The 26,369-nt window shown below is 38.7% G+C and overlaps 1 protein-coding gene across 4 annotated transcripts in view; it reads right to left on the bottom strand.

Moving 5' to 3' along the window:
• Window positions 1-6,953: 6,953 nt before the first annotated feature.
• Window positions 6,954-26,369, bottom strand: part of Gclc (glutamate--cysteine ligase) — an 87,044-nt gene continuing 67,628 nt past the window's right edge. For all 4 annotated transcript variants that reach the window (XM_071675456.1, XM_071675459.1, XM_071675458.1 and 1 more), the window contains exons 7-11: window positions 24,180-24,351; window positions 22,610-22,807; window positions 22,294-22,437; window positions 16,476-16,657; window positions 6,954-8,456 (exon numbers count right to left, since the gene is read on the bottom strand). In XM_071675456.1, coding sequence (XP_071531557.1) covers window positions 8,267-8,456; window positions 16,476-16,657; window positions 22,294-22,437; window positions 22,610-22,807; window positions 24,180-24,351 — 886 coding nt within the window. In that variant the 3' untranslated portion in view covers window positions 6,954-8,266. The remainder of the gene's footprint in view (window positions 8,457-16,475; window positions 16,658-22,293; window positions 22,438-22,609; window positions 22,808-24,179; window positions 24,352-26,369) is intronic.

Raw genomic sequence — 26,369 nt, 5'->3', positions numbered from 1 at the left:
CTATCCATAGCCCACGCCTCGCAACCATACAACATTGTTGGAACCACTATTCCTTCAAACATACCCATTTTTGCTTTCCGAGATAATGTTCTCGACTTCCACACATTCTTCAAGGCTCCCTAGAATTTTCGCCCCCTCCCCCACCCTATGATCCACTTCCGCTTCCATGGTTCCATCCGCTGACAGATCCACTCCCAGATATCTAAAACACTTCACTTCCTCCAGTTTTTCTCCATTCAAACTCACCTCCCAATTGACTTGACCCTCACCCCTACTGTACCTAATAACCTTGCTCTTATTCACATTTACTCTTAACTTTCTTCTTCACACACTTTACCAAACTCAGTCACCAGCTTCTGCAGTTTCTCACATGAATCAGCCACCAGCGCTGTATCATCAGCGAACAACAACTGACTCACTTCCCAAGCTCTCTCATCCCCAACAGACTTCATACTTGCCCCTCTTTCCAGAACTCTTGCATTTACCTCCCTAACAACCCCATCCATAAACAAATTAAACAACCATGGAGACATCACACACCCCTGCCGCAAACCTACATTCACTGAGAACCAATCACTTTCCTCTCTTCCTACACGTACACATGCCTTACATCCTCGATAAAAACTTTTCACTGCTTCTAACAACTTGCCTCCCACACCATATATTCTTAATACCTTCCACAGAGCATCTCTATCAACTCTATCATATGCCTTCTCCAGATCCATAAATGCTACATACAAATCCATTTGCTTTTCTAAGTATTTCTCACATACATTCTTCAAAGCAAACACCTGATCCACACATCCTCTACCACTTCTGAAACCGCACTGCTCTTCCCCAATCTGATGCTCTGTACATGCCTTCACCCTCTCAATCAATACCCTCCCATATAATTTACCAGGAATACTCAACAAACTTATACCTCTGTAATTTGAGCACTCACTCTTATCCCCTTTGCCTTTGTACAATGGCACTATGCACGCATTCCGCCAATCCTCAGGCACCTCACCATGAGTCATACATACATTAAATAACCTTACCAACCAGTCAACAATACAGTCACCCCCTTTTTTAATAAATTCCACTGCAATACCATCCAAACCTGCTGCCTTGCCGGCTTTCATCTTCCGCAAAGCTTTTACTACCTCTTCTCTGTTTACCAAATCATTTTCCCTAACCCTCTCACTTTGCACACCCCCTCGACCAAAACACCCTATATCTGCCACTCTGTCATCAGACACATTCAACAAACCTTCAAAATACTCACTCTATCTCCTTCTCACATCACCACTACTTGTTATCACCTCCCCATTTACGCCCTTCACTGAAGTTCCCATTTGCTCCCTTGTATTACGCACCTTATTTACCTCCTTCCAGAACATCTTTTTATTCTCCCTAAAATTTAATGATACTCTCTCACCCCAACTCTCATTTGCCCTTTTTTTCACCTCTTGCACCTTTCTCTTGACCTCCTGTCTCTTTCTTTTATACATCTCCCACTCAATTGCATTTTTTTCCCTGCAAAAATCGTCCAAATGCCTCTCTCTTCTCTTTCACTAATACTCTTACTTCTTCATCCCACCACTCACTACCCTTTCTAATCAGCCCACCTCCCACTCTTCTCATGCCACAAGCATCTTTTGCGCAATCCATCACTGATTCCCTAAATACATCCCATTCCTCCCCCACTCCCCTTAATATATATATATATATATATATATATATATATATATATATTAATATATATATATATATATATATATATATATATATATATATATATATATATATATATATATATATATATATATATATATATATATATATATATATATATATATATATATTATTTATTTATTTTTTTTATATTATACTTTGTCGCTGTCTCCCGCGTTTGCGAGGTAGCGCAAGGAAACAGACGAAAGAAATGGCCCAACCCCCCCCATACACATGTACATACATACGTCCACACACGCAAATATACATACCTACACAGCTTTCCATGGTTTACCCCAGACGCTTCACATGCCTTGATTCAATCCACTGACAGCGCGTCAACCCCGGTATACCACATCGCTCCAATTCACTCTATTCCTTGCCCTCCTTTCACCCTCCTGCATGTTCAGGCCCCGATCACACAAAATCTTTTTCACTCCATCTTTCCACCTCCAATTTGGTCTCCCTCTTCCCCTTGTTCCCTCCACCTCTGACACATATATCCTCTTGGTCAATCTTTCCTCACTCATCCTCTCCATGTGCCCAAACCACTTCAAAACACCCTCTTCTGCTCTCTCAACCACGCTCTTTTTATTTCCACACATCTCTCTTACCCTTACGTTACTCACTCGATCAAACCACCTCACACCACACATTGTCCTCAAACATCTCATTTCCAGCACATCCATCCTCCTGCGCACAACTCTATCCATAGCCCACGCCTCGCAACCATACAACATTGTTGGAACCACTATTCCTTCAAACATACCCATTTTTGCTTTCCGAGATAATGTTCTTGACTTCCACACATTCTTCAAGGCCCCCAGAATTTTCGCCCCCTCCCCCACCCTATGATCCACTTCCTCTTCCATGGTTCCATCCGCTGCCAGATCCACTCCCAGATATCTAAAACACTTCACTTCCTCCAGTTTTTCTCCATTCAAACTCACCTCCCAATTGACTTGACCCTCAACCCTACTGTACCTAATAACCTTGCTCTTATTCACATTTACTCTTAACTTTCTTCTTCCACACACTTTACCAAACTCAGTCACCAGCTTCTGCAGTTTCTCACATGAATCAGCCACCAGCGCTGTATCATCAGCGAACAACAACTGACTCACTTCCCAAGCTCTCTCATCCCCAACAGACTTCATACTTGCCCCTCTTTCCAAAACTCTTGCATTTACTTCCCTAACAACCCCATCCATAAACAAATTAAACAACCATGGAGACATCACACACCCCTGCCGCAAACCTACATTCACTGAGAACCAATCACTTTCCTCTCTTCCTACACGTACACATGCCTTACATCCTCGATAAAAACTTTTCACTGCTTCTAACAACTTTCCTCCCACACCATATATTCTCAATACCTTCCACAGAGCATCTCTATCAACTCTATTATACCTCTGTAATTTGAGCACTCACTCTTATCCCCTTTGCCTTTGTACAATGGCACTATGCAAGCATTCCGCCAATCTTCAGGCACCTCACCATGAATCATAAATACATTAAATAACCTTACCAACCAGTCAACAATATAGTCACCCCCTTTTTTATTAAATTCACTGCAATACCATCCAAACCCGCTGCCTTGCCAGCTTTCATCTTTCGCAAAGCTTTTATTACCTCTTCTCTGTTTACCAAATCATTTTCCCTAACCCTCTCACTTTGCACACCACCTCGACCAAAACACCCTATATCTGCCACTCTATCATCAAACACATTCAACAAACATTCAAAATACTCACTCCATCTCACATCTCCACTACTTATTATCACCTCCCCATTAGCCCCCTTCACTGATGTTCCCATTTGTTCCCCTGTCTTACGCACTTTATTTACCTCCTTCCAAAACATCTTTTTATTCTCCCTAAAATTTAATGATACTCTCTCACACCTACTCTCATTTGCCCTCTTTTTCACCTCTTTCACCTTTCTCTTGACCTCCTGCCTCTTTCTTTTATACATCTCTCAGTCATTTGCATTATTTCCCTGCAAAAATCGTCCAAATGCCTCTCTTCTCTTTGACTAATAATCTTACTTCTTCATCCCACCATTCTTACATCACTTGGTATGAAAATTTTTCTATGTGACTGCACAAAAGCCAAGCATGAGATTGATGGGGATGCAGGTGGTAGGGTCCTGTACTTGCCCCATTTCTCTTTACTCCTGATGAAATCACTTTCCAAATAATTCACTTCTACCTTTCACCACTTATTCTGTTTTCCTAAGCAGCCGATACATTTCATAAGTGTTCCTCTTCATAATATAGGTCATCCCACAATCTTTGCATTTTCCAATGTTCCTGTACATTTAATGTGAGCAGTCAAGGTATATGTATCTATTATGGTAATTGTAGGAGGTACTGAGGAGAGCAGAATATTTTCTGAAGCCCACTATATGTCAAAAGAGAACTCTATAAGTTGGTAATGTCATAAATCAGCTGGCATTTCACAATTTCTGCTGCTGCTGTTTAAGAGTAGTGTTTGTGTGGAGCATGTAGCATCCAGAAGGTGGAATATGAACGAGTGAGAAAAGGAAGTGAATTATGGAGTTAAATCACTTGTAAAAGAGAAAAGGTAGTTGTGTGAACAAAATCTATGGGAAAGAAGTATGATTGGAAGGAGTACAGGAGACAGAAGCAGAAGGTACAAGAGCTGAAAAAGGTAGCATATGAAAGATGAGAACAGAGAATAAGGGAATGTTTTCAAAAAGGAGTGAATATTTTGAAGGACAGTTGTGTTAGATGATTGGGAGGTGGGATAGGTAAAAGAGGAAAAAATCACACACTACATGAAATGTGGTAAAGTATTGAGAATGGATAAGATTAAATTGATTTTTTTTGTATGAGGTGGCAATGTGCATTGGTCACCTGGGTCACATGATGCATGTTCAACTCCAGGTGAGGTGCCGGAGGTCTTGTTGCCATTGTTTAAAGGCAATGGGAACAAAAATAAGTGTTTGAACTACAGAGCAATATGTTTGTTAAGTATGCATGATGTGGTGTAAGGGTGAATGGAGACTGAGAGGGCATTGTCATGCACTGAGCACTTGATTTGGGAGAAGCATTATCATTTCAGAAAAGACCAATGGTGTGTGGGCCAGGTGTTCCCTTTGAGTAATACTTGGGAGATAATGAAAATTACATATATGACATGTATGAAACTGAAAAAAAGAATATGATACAGCTGACAGATATACCCTTTGAAAGGTGCTATGGAAATGCACGGTAACTGGCAAGCTCCTGAATACAGCTAGACTTTTTTTACCTTAGGGATGGGGTAGTGAGGTAAGTAAATGTATGTCTTGCAACAAAGGGTAGGTCTTTGCTATGCTGGAGGTGTAGGAGCAAGAGATTTAAATCAGGTGCTCTGCAGATGACGTGACTATGGTGGGGGTATGCATAAAAGAAAGAGGAAAGTAAATGAAAACAAAAGTTAGGTAATGAAGTGTAACAGAGGGGATAAACACGATGGTTTGAGTGTGATTTTAAATGGGGAGGGTGTGAAGTGCTTCAGGTACCATGGAATGGATGTAACAATGGATAGAATCATGGAGGCTGAAATGTCACACTGGAAGAGGGTATTAAGGTCCTAGATGAATTAGGAGTTTGTGGAAGGAAAGGTCAGTATCAATAAGGGCAAAGATGGCTGTGTTTGAAGGCTTATTACTCCAAAAAATGGGTATGTTTGAAGGATATTAACTGCAATAGTGTTAAATGTATGGATTTAAGTCTTGGGTCTTGAATGCAAAGGAAAGGAAAAGGGTGAATATTCTGAAAGTGAAATGCCAAAGGACAATATGTAGCTTGAGTAAGGATGATCATATAAGAAATGAGTGTGTGAAATCTGCAGCAATGAGAGTACCGACTGACAGCTGACTAGGATGAATTGAGTTGGTTCAGGCAAATGGAAGGGATGAGTAGAGAGAGACTGACAGATGAGAACTATGAGTCAGAGAGAGATAGAATGGGGGAGGGAGAGACGAAGGAGGAGACAGAGGGATGGGGAAAGGAGGCTCTGGGGCATCAATGCTTAAATATGCAAGAGGGTGAAAGGAAATAGAGAGCATTGAGGAGTTTGTGGAGAGACAGGTCACTGACTGTAAGGGCAAAAATAGGTTTATTTGATGATGTAGTTTTCCTGATTGTATCGTATGGACACAAGGCATGGGGCACAGATGTAAAAGTATGGAAGAGGGTGGATGTGTCGGAAATGAAATGCTTGAGGGGAATATGTGGTGCCCAATAAAATATTTTTAAATTTTTTTGATGAACCAATGGGGTGGGGGGCTGCCTGAATGTTTGGGGGGGCTTTGATTTTAGGAGTTAAGGCAACTGATGATGTGGACTCCTACTTTTAAAACTGTCATGGTTTCATGCCACCAAACTTCATGCTGCCAGGAACATTAGAATTAATGATGAGTCAAAGTTGCCTATGTTTAGCACTTTAGTGGCTCTGCCACAAAAACTTACAAAAATCTATGGTCAGCTTAAATTTATGGAAATTAAACACTCTTTTCTTTGCTCTGGAACATGGATTCCTCAGCTTTAAGTGTTGAGAACACACATGAACACATCTCAGAATATTCTAAAATTCTTCACTTTTGCTCTAAAAACCCAGGATTATATATTTTTCATGTACGTATGATTAGTATTCAATAATATCAAAAGCACTAGAGAATACTGAAATAAATATCATCACATCAGTTATTTTTCATCACTGCTGAAAAAATAACTTATGGCAAAACATATACCTACTATACACTGAACTATTTTTCTTTCCACTGAAGGCAGTAATGCTCTTTTTAAAGACAGCACATGACTATCACATGCTACACTTGATCCATGAGTATTTCTGTAATGTTACTGTAATATCAACTCTTTAAAACTATTTCATTCAATTTTTACCTATTGAACAGTTTTGCTGAACCCTTAAATGAAAGGAGTCATCATCAGACAAATTATTATATATGAGCACTAATATTTGTGAGCTTAGTCTAAATTCCCCCAACAATATTTTGACCCAACATCCAACAACTGCCTTTATCAGCATATTCACAAGTTTATCAGTACCATACCATGGCCATATAAGTTATGTTTGCTCACTTTTCTGCACATATCAGTTACACTTACATATATTTCTTTCATAGTATAATGAGAAACAAAATCTTAAGACCTTATTTTTGATCAACTCCAGTTAACCAGCATTTAAGGTTTAAAGTCAACATTTAATATATCTTTATTTGGTACTGCATGCAAATGACTTCCTGTAAAGATAAATATTTAGGCTGCCTAAAATTTATCAACGCTACAATTTAAGGTCTCTCCAAAACTTAAGCCATAAAATACATAACATAATCAACATACTCTTCATATTACAAACAAAACTGCCATTCCCTTAAGGAACTTTGTCCTTCAGTGGCTCCTCTTTTTTCACTGACTTAATACAACTTACCAGATAATCAACACTTCACCTTTACCTGATTTAGTGCCAAGGTATGAAATGACCAACTTAAGTATAGTTTATGTTAGGCACTCAATTATCTGAAGACTACACTCACCATGTAATCACTTGTACTCATTCCTTAAAACCTTTAGGGAAAAAATCCTCCTGTCACTTCCCAATTTTTTTCTTAATGATTGCAAGGATTTTGCAGTGAGCACAGAGTACCGTGGGTTAATTCAGTATCCTATATAATTAGGTGCAATATGCTTTAAAAATTAAAATTGCAATAAATTAGAAAAATAATCTTCACCTAACTTTTCTGGTCATAAAATGGGAAAGTTTTTTCACTAACCAGCCTTACAATAGTACTACAATCCTTGGTTTGACTACAGATATATAAGTTACTGTACAATTAAGGTTTCACCAAGTAACAGTTGTCATATAGAGAACCATTACCACACAAAGGCCTGTCATTACATAACTAGAGATTCCATGAGTGAATTTTCTGAATATTATACAGTACCTACCTTAAAGTGGATGAAATTTCTTAGACCTCTACCTTTTACTGTACTATTACACTATCAGAAAAAGAATCTCTTCTCCAATTTCTTCAGCTGTAATAGCCTCTTGCATTTTCGACACAGACATTTCAACAGACCATCAAAGACAATGATAGCAGCACCCTATTTTGAGTGAAGTGACATATTTGACCATGTAATATACTAATAAGGATCTTTCACTTCCGGGGTTGAATATCGTCCAGCTCAGAATTCAGCAATGAACACTGCAATAAATCCTTGAAACATCTGAAACTTCCTTGGAGCAGTAAACTATGTTTCTAGATCTTGTAATTTTCAATGTCATTAACAGCAGCAGCATGATAAGTCCTTCGCATTATATATCTTGTGGTTGTTTACTAACCAGATAACCCCTAATAATTTTTAATGATAACGAAGGAAAAATAATTTTCTACTGAATATATACTGTTAGTGCTTCAGCATAATCATCTGTGCTGGTTTCCCATACCTATATATTTCATTTATCATGATTTATGGTCTGGCAGTAGTGCTAGGAATTCAAATGGAATTGGATGGTTACTCAGCATTGCGTGGGGCTAAGCATGTCATTTGTATGATCTTCTTCATAGCTTTTGGTATATCCTCAGATGTTTTAGTTTTCGGTGTGCCACCAAGCAGCTCTTTACACTCTTGTTTGCCTTGTGTTATTTCACTGGCAGCAATAATCAGGTCATAGGCAATCCCATCAGTCACAACAGAATCCTGTCTGTGAATATAAGAAACATCATTATTACCATAGCAAATTTCATAAACTGATTCATCCAGGTTTAGTTTTAATAGTTTTAAGCAGTATATTTGTAAGAGTGAAAATATATATTTCACAAAAGACTGAAAGTGACATGAAAGGACAATAAACATTCACCACCTGTACTTAACAAGCTATTTTCAACATAAATACAGTGATCCAAACTTTTCTACTACATATAATAAAGTGCGTAAGTCAAGAGAACAAATGGGAACATCGGTGAAGCGGGCAAATGGGGAGGTGATAACAAGTAGTGGTAATGTGAGAAGATGGAGTGAGTAGTTTGAAGGTTTGTTGAATGTGTTAGATGATAGGTTGGCAGATATAGGGTGTTTTGGTCGAGGTAGTTTGCAAAGTGAGAGGGTTAGGGAGAATTATTTGGTAAACAGAGAAGAGGTAGTAAAAGCTTTGCGGAAGATGAAAGCTGGCAAGGCAGCGGGTTTGGATGGTATTGCCATGGAATTTATTAAAAAGGGGGGGTGACTGTGTTCGTGACTGGTTGGTAAGGATATTTAATGTATGTATGACTCATGGTGAGGTGCCTGAGGATTGGCGGAATGCATGCATAGTGCCATTGTACAAAGGCAAAGGGGATAAAGGTGAGTGCTCAAATTACAGGGTTATAAGTTTGTTGAGTATTCCTGGGAAATTATATGGGAGGGTATTGACTGAGAGGGTGAAAGCATGTACAGAGCATCAGATTGGGGAAGAACAGTGTGGTTTCAGAAATGGTTGAGGATGTGTGGATCAAGTGTTTGCTTTGAAGAATGTATGTGGGAAATGCTTAGAAAAGCAAATGCATTTGTAATGTAGCATTTATGGATCTGTAGAAGGCATATGATCGAGTTGACAGAGATGCTCTGTGGAAGGTGTGAAGAATATATGGTGTGGGAGGCAAGTTGTTAGAAGCATTGAAAAGTTTTTATCGAGGATCTAGGGCATGTGTACGAGTAGGAAGAGAGGAAAGTGATTGGTTCTCAGTGAATGCTGGTTTGCGGCAGGGGTGTGTGATGTCTCCATGGTTGTTTAATTTGTTTATGGATAGTGTTGTTAGGGAGGTGAGTGCAAGAGTTTTGATGAGAGGGGCAAGTATGCAATTGTTATGGATGAGAGAGCATGGGAAGCGAGTCAGTTGTTGTTTGCTGATGATACAGTACTGGTGGCTGATTCATGTGAGAAACTGCAGAAGATGGTGACTGAGTTTGGTAAAGTGTGTGACAAAAGAAAGCTGAGAGTAAATGTGAATAAGAGCAAGGTTATTAGGTACAATAGGGTTGAGGGACAAGTCAACTGGAAGGTAAATTTGAATGGAGAAAAACTGGAGGAAGTGAAGTGTTTTAGATATCTGGGAGTGGGTTTGGCAGCAAATGGAACCATGGAAACAAGTGAGTCACAGGGTGGGGGAGGGGGCGAAAGTTCTGGGAGTGTTGGAAAATGTGTGGAAGGTGAGAACATTATCTCGGAAAGCAAAAATGGGTATGTTTGAAGGAATAGTGGTTCCAACAATGTTATATGGTTGCGAGGCGTGGGCTATAGATAGAATTGTGCGGAAGAGGGTGGATGTGTTGGAAATGAGGTGTTTGAGGACAGTATGTGGTGTGAGGTGGTTTGATCGAGTAAGTAAAGAAAGGGTAAGAGAGAAGTGTGGTAATAAAAAGAGTGTGGTTGAGAGAGCAGAAGAGGGTGTTTTGAAATGGTTTGGTCATATGGAGAGAATGAGTGAGGAAAGATTGACAAAGAGGATATATATGTCAAAGGTGGAGGGAGCGAGGAGAAGTGGGAGACCAAATTGGAGGTGGAAAGATGGAGTGAAAAAGATTTTGAGCGATCGGGGCCTGAACATGCAGGAGGGTGAAAGGCGTGCGAGGAATAGAATGAATTGGAACGATGTGGTATATCGGGGTCAATGTGCTGTCAATGGATTGAACCAGGGCATGTGAAGTGTCTGGGGTAAACCATGGAAACTTTTGTGGGGCCTGGATGTGGAAAGGGAGCTGTAGTTCCGGTGCATTATACATGACAACTAGAGACTGAGTGTGAACGAATGGGGCCTTTGTCATCTTTTCCTAGCGCTACCTTGCGTGCATGCAGGGGGAGGGGGTTATTTCATGTGTGGAGGGGTGGCAACGGGAATGAATAAAGGCAGCAAGTATGCATTACATACATGTGTATATATGTATATGTCTGTGTATGTATATATATGTATATGTTGAAATGTTTAGGTATGTATATGTGCTTGTGTGGACATGTATGTATATACATATGTGGGTGGGTTGGGCCATTCTTTTGTCTGTTTCCTTGCGCTACCTTGCTAACGCAGGAGACAGTGACAAAGTATAATAAAGTAAATAAGTATAAAGAATAATGATCTAGAAATTTTCAAATACCTTTCATCAATTTATACCTTGCACTCTAGATCACATACTACTGTATAACAATATATATTGTCAAAGACTGTTTTTTGGCTTTATTTTTTTTCCAGACAAAATTGAGTCAAAAGCTGAAGAGTACTGAATGACTCATTCAAGGTGGTATATGGTATTCAGGGGAATTATTCTAGTCATCAAGGCTGGTTAATGCTTCCTTAACTCTCACTCACTCTCTCTCTCTCTCTCTGGGTAGGTAAGAAGGTAGTAGGTGGTAGGCAGCCACTGACCGGGAAGGTATTTTTGCTAATGCCTGCTTGGGTACTGGGAGGGTTAGTGATTGCTACATGAGCCAGTGACCCAACGACTGTCAAGTTCCATTACTCCTTTCACTTAGGCTGCTGTCTTCTCTTTTTGCTTCACCCACAAAAGGGATGATGACATTGTCCACAAACATATAATCTCTTTATATCACACATCACACCTAACAGCATGTAACTTGTGTGGCGTGTTTTTGTTATATTTATTTTATTATACTTGATCGCTGTTTCCTGTATCATCAAGGTAGCGCCAGGACACAGACAAAGAATGGCCAATCCACTCATACACACACACACACACACACATATATATATATATATATATATATATATATATATATATATATTCTTCTTTCTTTCTTTTAAACTATTCGCCATTTCCCGCATTAGCAAGGTAGCGTTAACAACAGAGGACTTTGGCCTTTTTTGGAATATCCTCACCTGGCCCCCCTCTGTTCATTCTTTTGGAAAATTAAAAAAAAAAACGAGAGGGGAGGATTTCCAGCCCCCCGCTCTCTCCCCTTTTAGTCGCCTTCTACGACACACAGGGAATACGTGGGAAGTACTCTTAATCCCTATCCCCAGGGATAATATATGTATATATATATATATATATATATATATATATATATATATATATATATATATATATATCTTTCTTTTCTTTTAAACTATTTGCCATTTCCCGCGTTGGCGAGGTAGCGTTAAGAACAGAGGACTGGGCCTTTTTTGGAATATCCTCACCTGGCCCCCTCTGTTCCTTCTTTTGGAAAATTAAAAAAAAAACGAGAGGGGAGGATTTCCAGCCCCCCGCTCCCTCCCCTTTTAGTCGCCTTCTACGACATGCAGGGAATACGTGGGAAGTATTCTTAATCCCCTATCCCCAGGGATAATATATATATATATATTTTTTTTTTTTTTTTTCAAACTATTAGCCATTTCCCGCATTAGCGAGGTAGCGTTAAGAACAGAGGACTGGGCCTTTGAGGGAATACCCTCACCTGGCCCAATTCTCTGTTCCTTCTTTTGGAAAATTAAAAAAAAAAACGAGAGGGGAGGATTTCCAGCCCCCCGCTCCCTCCCCTTTTAGTCGCCTTCTACGACACGCAGGGAATACGTGGGAAGTACTCTTAATCCCCTATCCCCAGGGATAGTATATATATATATATATATATATATATATATATATATATATATATATATATATATATATATATATATATATATATATATATATATATTCTTTTTTCTTTCATACTATTCGCCATTTCCCGCATTAGCGAGGTAGCGTTGAGAACAGAGGACTGGGCCATTGAGGGAATATCCTCACCTGGGCCCCTTCTCTGTTCCCTCTTTTGGAAAATTAAAAAAAAAAGTGAGAGGGGAGGATTTCCAGCCCCCCCGCTCCCTCCCCTTTTAGTCGCCTTCTACGACACGCAGGGAATACGTGGGAAGTATTCTTTCTCCCCTATCCCCAGGGATATCCTATATATCAGATATAGGGTGTTTGGGTCGAGGTGGTGTGCAAAGTGAGAGGGTTAGGGAAAATGATTTGGTAAACAGAGAAGAGGTAGTAAAAGCTTTGCGGAAGATGAAAGCCGGCAAGGCAGCAGGTTTGGATGGTATTGCAGTGGAATTTATTAAAAAAGGGGGTGACTGTATTGTTGACTGGTTGGTAAGGTTATTTAATGTATGTATGACTCATGGTGAGGTGCCTGAGGATTGGCGGAATGCGTGCATAGTGCCATTGTACAAAGGCAAAGGGGATAAGAGTGAGTGCTCAAATTACAGAGGTATAAGTTTGTTGAGTATTCCTGGTAAATTATATGGGAGGATATTGATTGAGAGGGTGAAGGCATGTACAGAGCATCAGATTGGGGAAGAACAGTGTGGTTTCAGAAGTGGTAGAGGATGTGTGGATCAGGTGTTTGCTTTGAAGAATGTATGTGAGAAATACTTAGAAAAGCAAATGGATTTGTATGTAGCATTTATGGATCTGGAGAAGGCATATGATAGAGTTGATAGAGATGCTCTGTGGAAGGTATTAAGAATATATGGTGTGGGAGGCAAGTTGTTAGAAGCAGTGAAAAGTTTTTATCGAGGATGTAAGGCATGTGTACGTGTAGGAAGAGAGGAAAGTGATTGGTTCTCAGTGAATGTAGGTTTGCGGCAGGGGTGTGTGATGTCTCCATGGTTGTTTAATTTGTTTATGGATGGGGTTGTTAGGGAGGTAAATGCAAGAGTCTTGGAAAGAGGGGCAAGTATGAAGTCTGTTGGGGATGAGAGAGCTTGGGAAGTGAGTCAGTTGTTGTTCGCTGATGATACAGCGCTGGTGGCGGATTCGTGTGAGAAACTGCAGAAGCTGGTGACGGAGTTTGGTAAAGTGTGTGGAAGAAGAAAGTTAAGAGTAAATGTGAATAAGAGCAATGTTATTAGGTACAGTAGGGTTGAGGGTCAAGTCAATTGGGAGGTGAGTTTGAATGGAGAAAAACTGGAGGAAGTGAAGTGTTTTAGATATCTGGGAGTGGATCTGTCAGCGGATGGAACCATGGAAGCGGAAGTGGATCATAGGGTGGGGGAGGGGGCGAAAATTTTGGGAGCCTTGAAAAATGTGTGGAAGTCGAGAACATTATCCCGGAAAGCAAAAATGGGTATGTCTGAAGGAATAGTAGTTCCAACAATGTTGTATGGTTGCGAGGCGTGGGCTATGGAGAGAGTTGTGCGCAGGAGGGTGGATGTTCTGGAAATGAGATGTTTGAGAACAATGTGTGGTGTGAGGTGGTTTGATCGAGTAAGTAACGTAAGGGTAAGAGAGATGTGTGGAAATAAAAAGAGCGTGGTTGAGAGAGCAGAAGAGGGTGTTTTGAAATGGTTTGGGCACATGGAGAGAATGAGTGAGGAAAGATTGACCAAGAGGATATATGTGTCGGAGGTGGAGGGAACGAGGAGAAGAGGGAGACCAAATTGGAGGTGGAAAGATGGAGTGAAAAGGATTTTGTGTGATCGGGGCCTGAACATGCAGGAGGGTGAAAGGAGGGCAAGGAGTAGAGTGAATTGGAGCGATGTGGTATACAGGGGTTGACGTGCTGTCAGTGGATTGAATCAAGGCATGTGAAGCGTCTGGGGTAAACCATGGAAAGCTGTGTAGGTATGTATATTTGCGTGTGTGGACGTGTGTATGTACATGTGTATGGGGGGGGTTGGGCCATTTCTTTCGTCTGTTTCCTTGCGCTACCTCGCAAACGCGGGAGACAGCGACAAAGTATAAAAAAAAAAAAAAATATATATATATATATATATATATATATATATATATATATATATATATATATATATACATAAATGCCCACACACACGGACATAATCATACATACACATATCAACATACATATACATACACATACAGACATATACGTATATACACATGTACATACTCATACTTGCTTGCCTTTATCCATTCCTGGCACTATTCCATCCCACAGGAAGTAGCATCACTACCCTCTGCTTCAACAAGGTACCATCAGGAAAACAGACAAAAAAGGCTACATTCATTCACACCAAGTCTCTAGCTGTCATGTGTAATGCATCGAAACCACAGCTCCCTATCCACATCCAGGCCCCGCAGATCTTTCCATGGTTCACCCCAGACATTTCACATGCCCTAGTTCAGTCCACTGACAGTACGTCAACCCTGGTATACCACATTGTTCCAATTCACTCTATTCCTTGCATGCCTCTCACCCTCTTGTATGTTCAAGCCCTGATCACTCAAAATCTTTTTCACTCCATCCTTCCACCTCCAATTTGGTAACTCTTGATTTTCCAGCGGAGCATTATGTGCCAGTCCTGTGCTATGGCAAAATCTTGTAACAAGCACTCATACAGTGCATGAATAAGTAATATCTCTTAAAGGAGTCTGAAAGAATGAAAAAGAAAATACTGAGAGAACTACTGCCCTATTTGTAAATGAAAACTTGGACCACTCACAACAAAAGAAACATGAAAATGACTCAAAGAAAATTTTGTAAGAAGCTAATGGAAACATAAAACATTGTTTAGTGCTAAATACAAAAAGAAAGTATTATACCCTCTTAGTCATCCTTTCTTCACTTAGCTATTACTTTTGTCCATACCACTTCAGCACACCCTATTTAACTCTCATATAGACATCTTGATACCATAACTCTCTCTTATCCCATCATTTCTTATATGATCAACCCTCCTCATACCACATATTGTCCACAATCATTATGCTCATTCCTCTGACATCTAAAAGGTAACTAAGCCCTCAAGCCTTTTGTTTAATCACATAGGTGTGGCTCAAGGCCTCTGGTAACTCTGTAACCTATCCACTGAAACTGGCATTATCTTAAAGATGCCAAGTTTGAAATTCAAAAGTCAGGACCTGCAATGAAGTGGCAGATGGATGAAGGTCAGGACTCCTATTGAAAGGGGTTAAAGAAAAAAAAATGCATGCCCCAGTCTATGAAAGACAGTTGCATAGACGAGGGAAACTAAAGTCTAATCAGTGCTTACTATCACTGGTAAATTCCTGGTAACTCTACTCCCTCAAACACTGACCCTCATAAATGACCAGCAATTGAGACAAGACTATAATTACTTGTGCCATTACAATGGACACAATTAAAATCTCTGACTGGGTTTAATATTATACACTTTCAAAATTTCAGGGGCGTAATATGACAATAAGACTGTAAGACCTACATGGGAATAATTTTAAGAAGAGTGGAAAAAATAAGAATGTATGTGAGAGGTACAGAAAAGAGTAGGTGAAAAATGTAGAACAAAGGCTTGATGGGGTAAGAGCATATCAAAAACATCTGTATTAAAAAGATGTCAAAGTGCATTTCATGGTACATGGAGGGAAGACGAGGAAAACTGAGGGTGAGAAGACAAAGAGCAAGGGGGTATGAGGGTGAGAAATGAAATTGCATGTAAAAGTATGTGTTAAAAGTTGTGCATGTCAGGATGAATGCAAGAGATTATACAATATATATCCTAAAATGTGACAACTAGCATACTGGATACATTGATAATCCATAAAGGATTATAATCATATTGGCACATTTTACTATATTTACAATATATCCTTCCATTTAACCTGTATCTTTCTTATGACCAATGTAGTTCACTTTCCAATACAATTGTCATTTTCTTATGAATTCATAATAATGATCATCTTATGTCAGCAAAGTTGATAGCTGTCATTGGATTAACAGCTATGTAAAATAAGTGAAGAATTAATGAGCAAGAAAACAAATCCATGTACTTACTTGTACTCTGGGTGTGACATGATGAAGTTCCTCATCCATGTGGCTGTCGTCATTGCAGTACCAGCTGCTCGAGCACTGATGAAATTTAAGTACTGACCAATGGTGCATGCTGTGTCGGCATCCAAATCTAGTGCTCCTAGGTACTGACGTACCAATGGGATCAACCCAACAAACTCTTCACCCTAAATAATTCAATATTTGATAAAAATATAAATCATATGTTAGTATTTCAAAAATATAATCTTAGATTTAACACATATTACTCTTTACAAAATATAATGTAAAGGACAATACAAAGAAGGAACACATTAAGCTGAATTCAAATAAAGCCATGTTTTGAAGTGAAAAAAAAACTTGACTGTTCATGGCAGGTGCTACTGAAATCAAGTCTTCAGAAAAGTTGCAGGGATTACCGTAATGAAAGAAAGTAAGAGGAGTTACAGTAAGATAGTGCTTGTCATTTTCATGTAATTTAAAGCATCAAAAAATCATACGCCTGTATCCAATAAGCCCTTTACAGCACTCAAAACAAAATACTTGTTTTGAAGCATGAAAAACCATTTCTCTACTGTAAGCATAGCCATTTAAGCACCAGAGACAGGTGGGTTTTAAAACATCTTACCTCCTAAAATTTGGATTCAGTCTCTTCAATAATCATAATGTAAATGAGGCTGTTAGATCCTAAGTTACAGGGGCACAACTATAATATGGCAAACCACAGCTTTATGATTTCATGGCACAAAGGTAAAGTAGCACCAAATGAACAGCTTCATTCATTCATTTACTGACTGCTAGCATCGTTGCTTTAAATCTGAAGTGAAAAAAAAACTTGACTGTTCATGGCAGGTGCTACTGAAATCAAGTCTTCAGAAAAGTTGCAGGGATTACCGTAATGAAAGAAAGTAAGAGGAGTTACAGTAAGATAGTGCTTGTCATTTTCATGTAATTTAAAGCATCAAAAAATCATACGCCTGTATCCAATAAGCCCTTTACAGCACTCAAAACAAAATACATGTTTTGAAGCATGAAAAACCATTTCTCTACTGTAAGCATAGCCATTTAAGCACCTGAGACAGGTGGGTTTTAAAACATCTTACCTCCTAAAATTTGGATTCAGTCTCTTCAATAATCATAATGTAAATGAGGCTGTTAGATCCTAAGTTACAGGGGCACAACTATAATATGGCAAACCACAGCTTTATGATTTCATGGCACAAAGGTAAAGTAGCACCAAATGAACAGCTTCATTCATTCATTTACTGACTGCTAGCATCGTTGCTTTAAATCTCTTATCATTATTAATAAAAAATATTATGTCGAAATCAATGACAAAACTGATTAAATCTCTTATCATCATTAATCAAAAATATTATGTCAAAATCAATGACAAAACTGTGATTATGTAGGAATAAATCTCCTGACATACTTATCAAATTATTGCAGTGACTTTGATTACAGATTTTCCTCATAATGATAATGTCTTTGAAACATTAAAATAATTCTGTTCTGAATTATCCTCTTCAAATAAAACTTTAGGCAGACAAAAACTCCTGCCTCTGAAAAATGGAAGTTTATCTAGAAAAATAAAGTGTTTTTCTTATAGTTTGAAAGAATACAATAAAGGAAAAAGACAACAACCACATAACACTTGAGATAGGCCATAATTTATCCACGGAGAAACAAGAAACCTCTGGCATGAGCAAATTTTATGACTACCAATTGCAACAAATTCCATACATTCTAGCATTTTCATCATGTCTTGTACTGGTGGTGAAGCCACTATTGTTTTGAGGCATATTTTCATAACATGCTAGGCATTTTGTAGTGCAAAAACACTAATTTTCTAATATTCACAGTATCTGCAATCATTTTGCAAAGGTGAGTGATGATGCAACTTCTTTCAAATCTTTTTCTTTCACATTTTTTCAGGATATACCCAATACATACTTTTTCTTCATAAAAACATTCATTCTCTAGTTTATAGAATCACCATGTAGTGCATGAAGATTTGGGACAAGCTTCCTGGGTCTAAGACCTTACATACACAGAGTAGTCTTTCATTCAGTGAAGCTTGACATAAAAATTTTATGCTGCCAAAACAGATTGAACTACTTTCCTACAAAGAGTAACACTGCTGCTAATAAAATACAATTCTTCAATATCAGAATATTTATCAGATCCATGTACCTTATTGTCAATAAGGTTTTTAATAGATGTGGATGACGAGTCTCCATCACTAGGAAGGAAATGCTGCTCAATTTCATCTGCAATCAGTTGTTTACAACAACATTCTTCCAGTATGCTATACGTGAAGGGAAATTGAAGAATTCATATGTAACTACAGTGAAAGAGGATCTTTGGTATCTTGTGCCACACCATAGATAAGCTGAAATTAAGTTCCTGGATCAAAAACACCAATTGTTCTAAGTATGGTCTTCTCTATGCAGTATTTAACCATCATACTTACTGTCTTTGATATGGAAGAAAAATATTTGTGTTGCAAAGTTGCTCCACTCACAAATTTTTCTTATTTTTTAATCAATTTCATACTACATCTCTGATTAATGAAACATGCACTGGATTCTATTGCACCATGGCATCCCCCATGAAGAAAACAAGGTAATGCTGACATTCCAGACAAAATAGAAATCATGAAGTGGCCCAGTGATGAGTCTGCTACCTTCCTAAATCTAGGCTACAAAGAAGAATGCAAAAAAATTACAAACACTGTGGTTCATTCATGTTCTCTTAATGCTAAAGATATAACATAAGATATCCTCTGATTTGGGAAATTTAAAAAATATAACAGTTTGCATACAGTATTTAAAACAGAAATAAAATCCTTTAAGCTTGAGTATGATCTGTGCAGTGGCTTTGCAATTAAGTTTTGTATACAAAACCATAGTAGTTTTTTCTATAATCGTGGTTATATTTTATCATTATCTATTATGCATAATCGCTGTTTCCTGCGTCAGCGAGGTAGCATCAGGAAACATGAAGAATGGCCCATCCACTCATACACACACACACACATATATATATATATATATATATTTTTTTTTTCTTATACTATTCGCCATTTCCCACATTAGCGAGGTAGCGTTAAGAACAGAGGACTGGGCCCTACAGGGAATATCCTCACCTGGCCCCCTTCTATGTTCCTTCTTTTGGAAAATTAAAAAAAGAAAAAAAAAAAACGAGAAGGGAGGATTTCCAGCCACCCGCTCCCTCCCCTTTTAGTTGCCTTCTACGACACGCAGGGAATACGTGGGAAGTATTCTTTCTCCCCTATCCCCAGGGATAATATATATATATATTTTTTTTTTTTTTTTTTTTTTTTTTTTTTTTATACTTTGTCGCTGTCTCCCGCGTTTGCGATAATATATATATATATATATATATATATATATATATATATATATATATATATATATATATATATAATATATATATATCAGCTGGTGGCTGATTCATGTGAGAAACTGCAGAAGCTGGTGACTGAGTTTGGTAAAGTGTGTGAAAGAAGAAAGTTAAGAGTAAATGTGAATAAGAGCAAGGTTATTAGGTACAGTAGGGTTGAGGGTCAAGTCAATTGGGAGGTAAGTTTGAATGGAGAAAAACTGGAGGAAGTAAAGTGTTTTAGATATCTGGGAGTGGATCTGGCAGCGGATGGAACCATGGAAGCGGAAGTGGATCATAGGGTGGGGAAGGGGGCGAAAATCCTGGGAGCCTTGAAGAATGTGTGGAAGTCAAGAACATTATCTCGGAAAGCAAAAATGGGTATGTTTGAAGGAATAGTGGTTCCAACAATGTTGTATGGTTGCGAGGCGTGGGCTATGGATAGAGTTGTGCGCAGGAGGATGGATGTGCTGGAAATGAGATGTTTGAGGACAATGTGTAGTTTCATCGAGTAAGTAACGTAAGGGTAAGAGAGATGTGTGGAAATAAAAAAAGCATGGTTGAGAGAGCAGAAGAGGGTGTTTTGAAATGGTTTGGGCACATGGAGAGAATGAGTGAGGAAAGATTGACCAAGAGGATATATGTGTCGGAGGTGGAGGGAACGAGGAGAAGTGGGAGACCAAATTGGAGGTGGAAAGATGGAGTGAAAAAGATTTCGTGTGATCAGGGCCTGAACATGCAGGAGGGTGAAAGGAGGGCAAGGAATAGAGTGAATTGGATCGATGTGGTATACCGGGGTTGACATGCTGTCAGTGGATTGAATCGGCATGTGAAGCATCTGGGGTAAACCATGGAAAGCTGTGTAGGTATGTATATTTGCGTGTGTGGACGTATGTATATACATGTGTATGGGGGTGGGTTGGGCCATTTCTTTCGTCTGTTTCCTTGCGCTACCTCGCAAATGCGGGAGACAGCGACAAAAAAAAAAAAAATATATATATATATATATATATATATATATATATATATATATATATATATATATATATATATATATATATATATATAAATATATATATATATATATATATATATATATATATATATATATATATATATATATATATATATATTATTTTGCTTTGTCGCTGCCTCCTGCGTTAGCGAGGTAGCACAAGGAAACAGACGAAAGAAATGGCCCAACCCATCCACATACACATGTATATACATAAACGTCCACACATGCACATATACATACCTATACATCTCAACATATACATATATATACACACACACACACACACATATACATATATACACATGTACATAATTCATACTGTCTGCCTTTAATCATTCCCATCGCCACCCCGCCACACATGAAATGACAACCCCTCCCCACTCATCTGCGCGAAGTAGCGCTAGGAAAAGACAACAAAGGCCACATTCGTTCACACTTAGTCTCTACCTGTCATGTCTAATGCACCGAAACCACAGTTCCCTTTCCACATCCAGGCCCCACAAAACTTTCAATGGTTTACCCCAAACGCTTCACATTCCCTGGTTCAATCCAGTGACAGCACGTCAACCCCGGTATACCACATCGTTCCAATTCACTCTATTCCTTGCAAGCCTTTCATCCTCCTGTATGTTCAGGCCCCAATCACTCCAAATCTTTTTCACTCCATCTTTCCACCTCCAATTTGGTCTCCCACTTCTCATCATTCCCTCCACCTCTGATACATATATCCTCTTTGTCAATCTTTCCTCACTCATTCTCTCCATGCTACCAAACCATTTCAATACACCCTCTTCTGCTCTCAACCACACTCTTTTTATTACCACACATCTCTCTCACCCTTCCATTACTTACTTGATCAAACCACCTCACACTACATATTGTCCTCAAACATCTCATTTCCACCACATCCACCCTCCTCCGCACAACCCTATCTGTAGCCCACGCCTCACTATTCCTTCAAACATACCCATTTTTGCTTTCCGAGATAATGTTCTCGCCTTCCACACAGTCTTCAATGCTCCTAGAACCTTCTCCCCCTTCTCCCACCCTGTGACTCACTTCCGCTTCCATGGTTCCATCCACTGCCAAACCCACTCCCAGATATCTAAAACACTTCACTTCCTCCAATTTTTCTCAATTCAAACTTACCTCCCAATTGACTTGTCCCTCAGCCCTACTGTACCCAATAACTTTGCTCTTATTCACATTTACTCTCAGCTTTCTTCTTTCACACCAAACTCAGTCACCAGCTTCTGCAGTTTCTCACCCGAATATGCATTTCCTTAATTCTATACTTCAACAAAATCTCAATTTTGTGATGATAAAAAGTCACCCTGCTGCACCTCCTTAAAATGCCTGAATTAGCATCAACATTTAATGCCAAAACTTATATAATGTTACCTTTCCATTGATGATTTCACCAACTGTCATCTGACTAGCATCATCACCTTTGTCACACTCACGAGAAAATATGTCCCGCCTAAACCATAACTTCTGATCCAACACAGCATTGCGCTTCTGGCAATTCTTCATATTTTCATCAACCTGAGAATAAGATCTACTAGAATTCACTGATTTTGAAAAAAAAGCATTAATTTTTATATACTATGCTATATACACTTTTTACTGATAATGGTAATATTACAGAAAGGTTAGAATAACACTATACTTCAGTAAGCCTAGATAACACAACACAAGCATGATACTGTAGGTTTACCTTTGATATAGGAATTAACATATTAAGTTTGAATGTAAGCAGTGCTCGAGTCAACAGCACAATGAACACCCCAAAGGCAGCATTTTCAAAGTCTGTTAACTGAACTTCACATGGTCGAAACTCTACTCTCCATCCAATGTTACTATTGACTGATGGAAGCTTGAACCGCATTGTCTGCCAGTTGGTGCTCTGAATGTTCTGTAAACAAGCAAGCAATTATTTTTCTGCACTCATGACAGGAGTCTAAGTTTCTGAAATCATTTCTGGGTAGAAAATCACATAAGTATTATTTTTTCTTGCCAAAGATTGTGGTTTACACTTCATTGTATTATAAGCTTGTAACTTTTTCATATTAAATCCATTAAAACCAGCAGCATCCTGCCTGACACTGCTGCAGTTCATTGCTGCAAACAGGCATGTGTAGAATTATGTCCATCATTCCCACATGCATTTGCCCAGTTTAGAAACCCTTTGGATATTTCTGAGAATTACCTTCATATTGTTCCCTCACAGCTTCCTCCTGTGTCCAGCATCACTTTTTCTGTCTTTGGCCTCAGACAAATTTCAAAATTAGATTCATCTTTACAACTACAAGTAACTAACTATTACAACAACTGCTACCAACACACAACAATAAAAAGAACAACAAGAATTACTACTACTATTCCTACAACCACCACCACTACTACTACTAGTACAACTACTTCTACTACTACTGCTCCTATCAAGACTATGACTATCACTATAATTACTTCTACCACCTAATTACTACTGCTACTACCAACCTAACTAACACTACTACTACCTACCTAACTATTACTACTACTACCTACCTAACTATTACTACTATCAACAAAACTCTACAATTACAACTCTACAAACTAGCTAGTGCTACTACCTAATACCGAGTTACTAAAACTACAACTAACTAACCAAATAACTACAACCAATAACTGGCTAATTACAGGTACTACATACTTCTACTAAACTCTAAAAATCAATCGAACTACTACTTGAACAAATGACATGCTAACGACAGGTACTACTACTAACTCACTAGTAACTAAAAATCAAATTAACTACAACTACTATTTAACCATTACTACTGCCATCTAACTAACAAACCAGCCAATCAAATATCATGTCACTCACTAACTACTACAACAATCTTAATCACCCACTCACTAGCTACCATGACTACTATCTGTGACACTGAATAATTTACTATTATGGCGACTAGTAGTAGTAATAGTAGTAGTACGAGTACTAGTACTACTATTACTACTCGAAATTTCACTAAACCTGTAGTATGCATAATAATTCCTTAAAAGTTATCCAACTTTTGTGGTGTGTTATCAAGGCAAAAGGTAACTTTGGATACCACAAATTTAAACATGTGTTTAACTCCCTCCAATGAAGTACACTGTCAGCTGTCCACCAGTGTGTATAAAGTGAAGTTAAAGCATGAAGTATGTATAAAATGGGGCATAATCTCAACAAAACAGTAAAAAAAGTAGCAAGAAGTCCTTGTGATTCCAGCAAAAGAGAAAACCATTGATGTTTGTCCTACCTCAAAGTGATCCATCTCTCTTGCATCATCCTGATGAATCCTTTCTGAGAAGAGGGATATGGAATCCCTGATGAAGAGGTGAGATATATGTTGAGCTAAGTATTCATCAACTTTGCTGTCTAAAAGCTTTTGTTGGATGTTTTTGTTGTACACCAGAGGAATATCATTATACCTGTCCAAGAAAAATTCTAACATTCTATCAAATGTAAGAGCATGTCTATACATGAGTAAAAGAACATACCTATATAAAGAGCTTAAACCATTCAGAATACGACATTAAAAATTTCTTCACAAAGAGCATCTAAAAAATTTACTATACTTCCCTATCTATGCTCAGGTGTTACCAGACTTCACTTGCTCAAGGTAACATTGCAAGTGAAAAGTCATGTTGTTAAACAACTTTTCATTCAAAAGGAGTCTACATTTCCCTGCTACTGGAAGTAGTGCAGCCTTGGGCTGCAGGAGCTTTTAGATAAGGGGGCCTGGGTAACAACAGAGCCCTTTCATAAAAATTGGTCTTGGGGTAATTAGAAATAAAAAAAAATGTTCAAATATTTCGTAAAATAAAAGCCCTGATATACAGTGAAACTGTATAATGTCAGTATGTACTAATGATGAAGATATGCAGGGAACCAAAACTTTTATATATCAGTGTTCTGGTAAATATAAAATCTATAAAATCTAAAATCTATATATACTTCATGCTTGTGGCATGAGAGGCGTAGGAGGTGGGCAGATTAGAAAGGGTAGTGAGTGGTGGGATGAAGAAGTAAGATTATTAGTGAAAGAGAAGAGAGAGGCATTTGGACAATTTTTGCAGGGAAATAATGCAAGTGAGTGGGAGATGTATAAAAGTAAGAGGCAGGAGGTCAAGAGAAAGATGCAAGAGGTGAAAAAGAGGGCAAATGAGAGTTGAGGTGAGAGAGTATCATTAAATTTTAGGAAGAATAAAAAGGTGTTTTGGAAGGAGGTAAATAAAGTGCGAAAGACAAGGGAGCAAATGGGAACTTCAGTGAAGGGTACTAATGGGGAGGTGATAACAAGTAGTGGTGATGTGAGAAGGAGATGGAGTGAGTATTTTGAAGGTTTGTTGAATGTGTTTGATGATAGAGTGGTAGATATAGGGTGTTTTGGTCGAGGTGGTGTGCAAAGTGAGAGGGTTAGGTAGGATGATTTGGTAAACAGAGAAGAGGTAGTATAAGCTTTGTGGAAGATGAAAGCCGGCAAGGCAGAGGGTTTGGATGGCATTGCAGTGGAATTTATTAAAAACGGGGGTGACTGTACTGTTGACTGGTTGGTAAGGTTATTTAATGTATGTATGATTCATGGTGAGGTGCCTGAGGATTGGCGGAATGCTTGCATAGTGCCATTGTACAAAGGCAAAGGAGACAAAGGTGAGTGCTCAAATTACAGAGGTATAAGTTTGCTGAGTATTCCTGGGAAATTATATGGGAGGGTATTGATTAAGAGGGTGAAGGCATGTACAGAGCATCAGATTGGGGAAGAGCAGTGTGGTTTCAGAAGTGGTAGAGGATGTGCGGATCAGGTGTTTGCTTTGAAGAATGTATGTGAGAAATACTTAGAAAAGCAAATGGATTTGTATGTAGTATTTATGGATCTCGAGAAGGCATATGATAGAGTTGATAGAGATGCTCTGTGGAAGGTATTAAGAATATATGATGTGGGAGGCAACTTGTTAGAAGCAGTGTATAGTTTTTATCGAGGATGTAAGGTATGTGTACGTGTGGGAAGAGAGGAAAGTGATTGGTTCTCAGTGAATGTAGGTTTGTGGCAGGGGTGTGTGATGTCTCCATGGTTGTTTAATTTGTTTATGGATGGGGTTGTTAGGGAGGTGAATGCAAGAGTTTTGGAAGGAGGGGCAAGTATGCAGTCTGTTGCGGATGGGAGAGCTTGGGAAGTGAGTCAGTTGTTGTTTGCTGATGATACAGTGCTGGTGGCTGATTCATGTGAGAAACTGCAGAAGCTGGTGACTGAGTTTGGTAAAGTGTGTGAAAGAAGAAAGTTGAGAGTAAATGTGAATAAGAGCAAGGTTATTAGGTACAGTAGGGTTGAGGGTCAAGTCAATTGGGAGGTAAGTTTGAATGGAGAAAAACTGGAGGAAGTGAAGTGTTTTAGATATCTGGGAGTGGATTTGGCAGCAGATGGAACCATGGAAGTGGAAGTGAATCA

Source organism: Panulirus ornatus, chromosome 21, assembly GCF_036320965.1.
Source record: "Panulirus ornatus isolate Po-2019 chromosome 21, ASM3632096v1, whole genome shotgun sequence".
NCBI classification, from domain to species: domain Eukaryota; kingdom Metazoa; phylum Arthropoda; class Malacostraca; order Decapoda; family Palinuridae; genus Panulirus; species Panulirus ornatus.
Note: the sequence above shows the minus strand (reverse complement) of the source record. Positions and strands in the feature narration are given on the sequence as shown.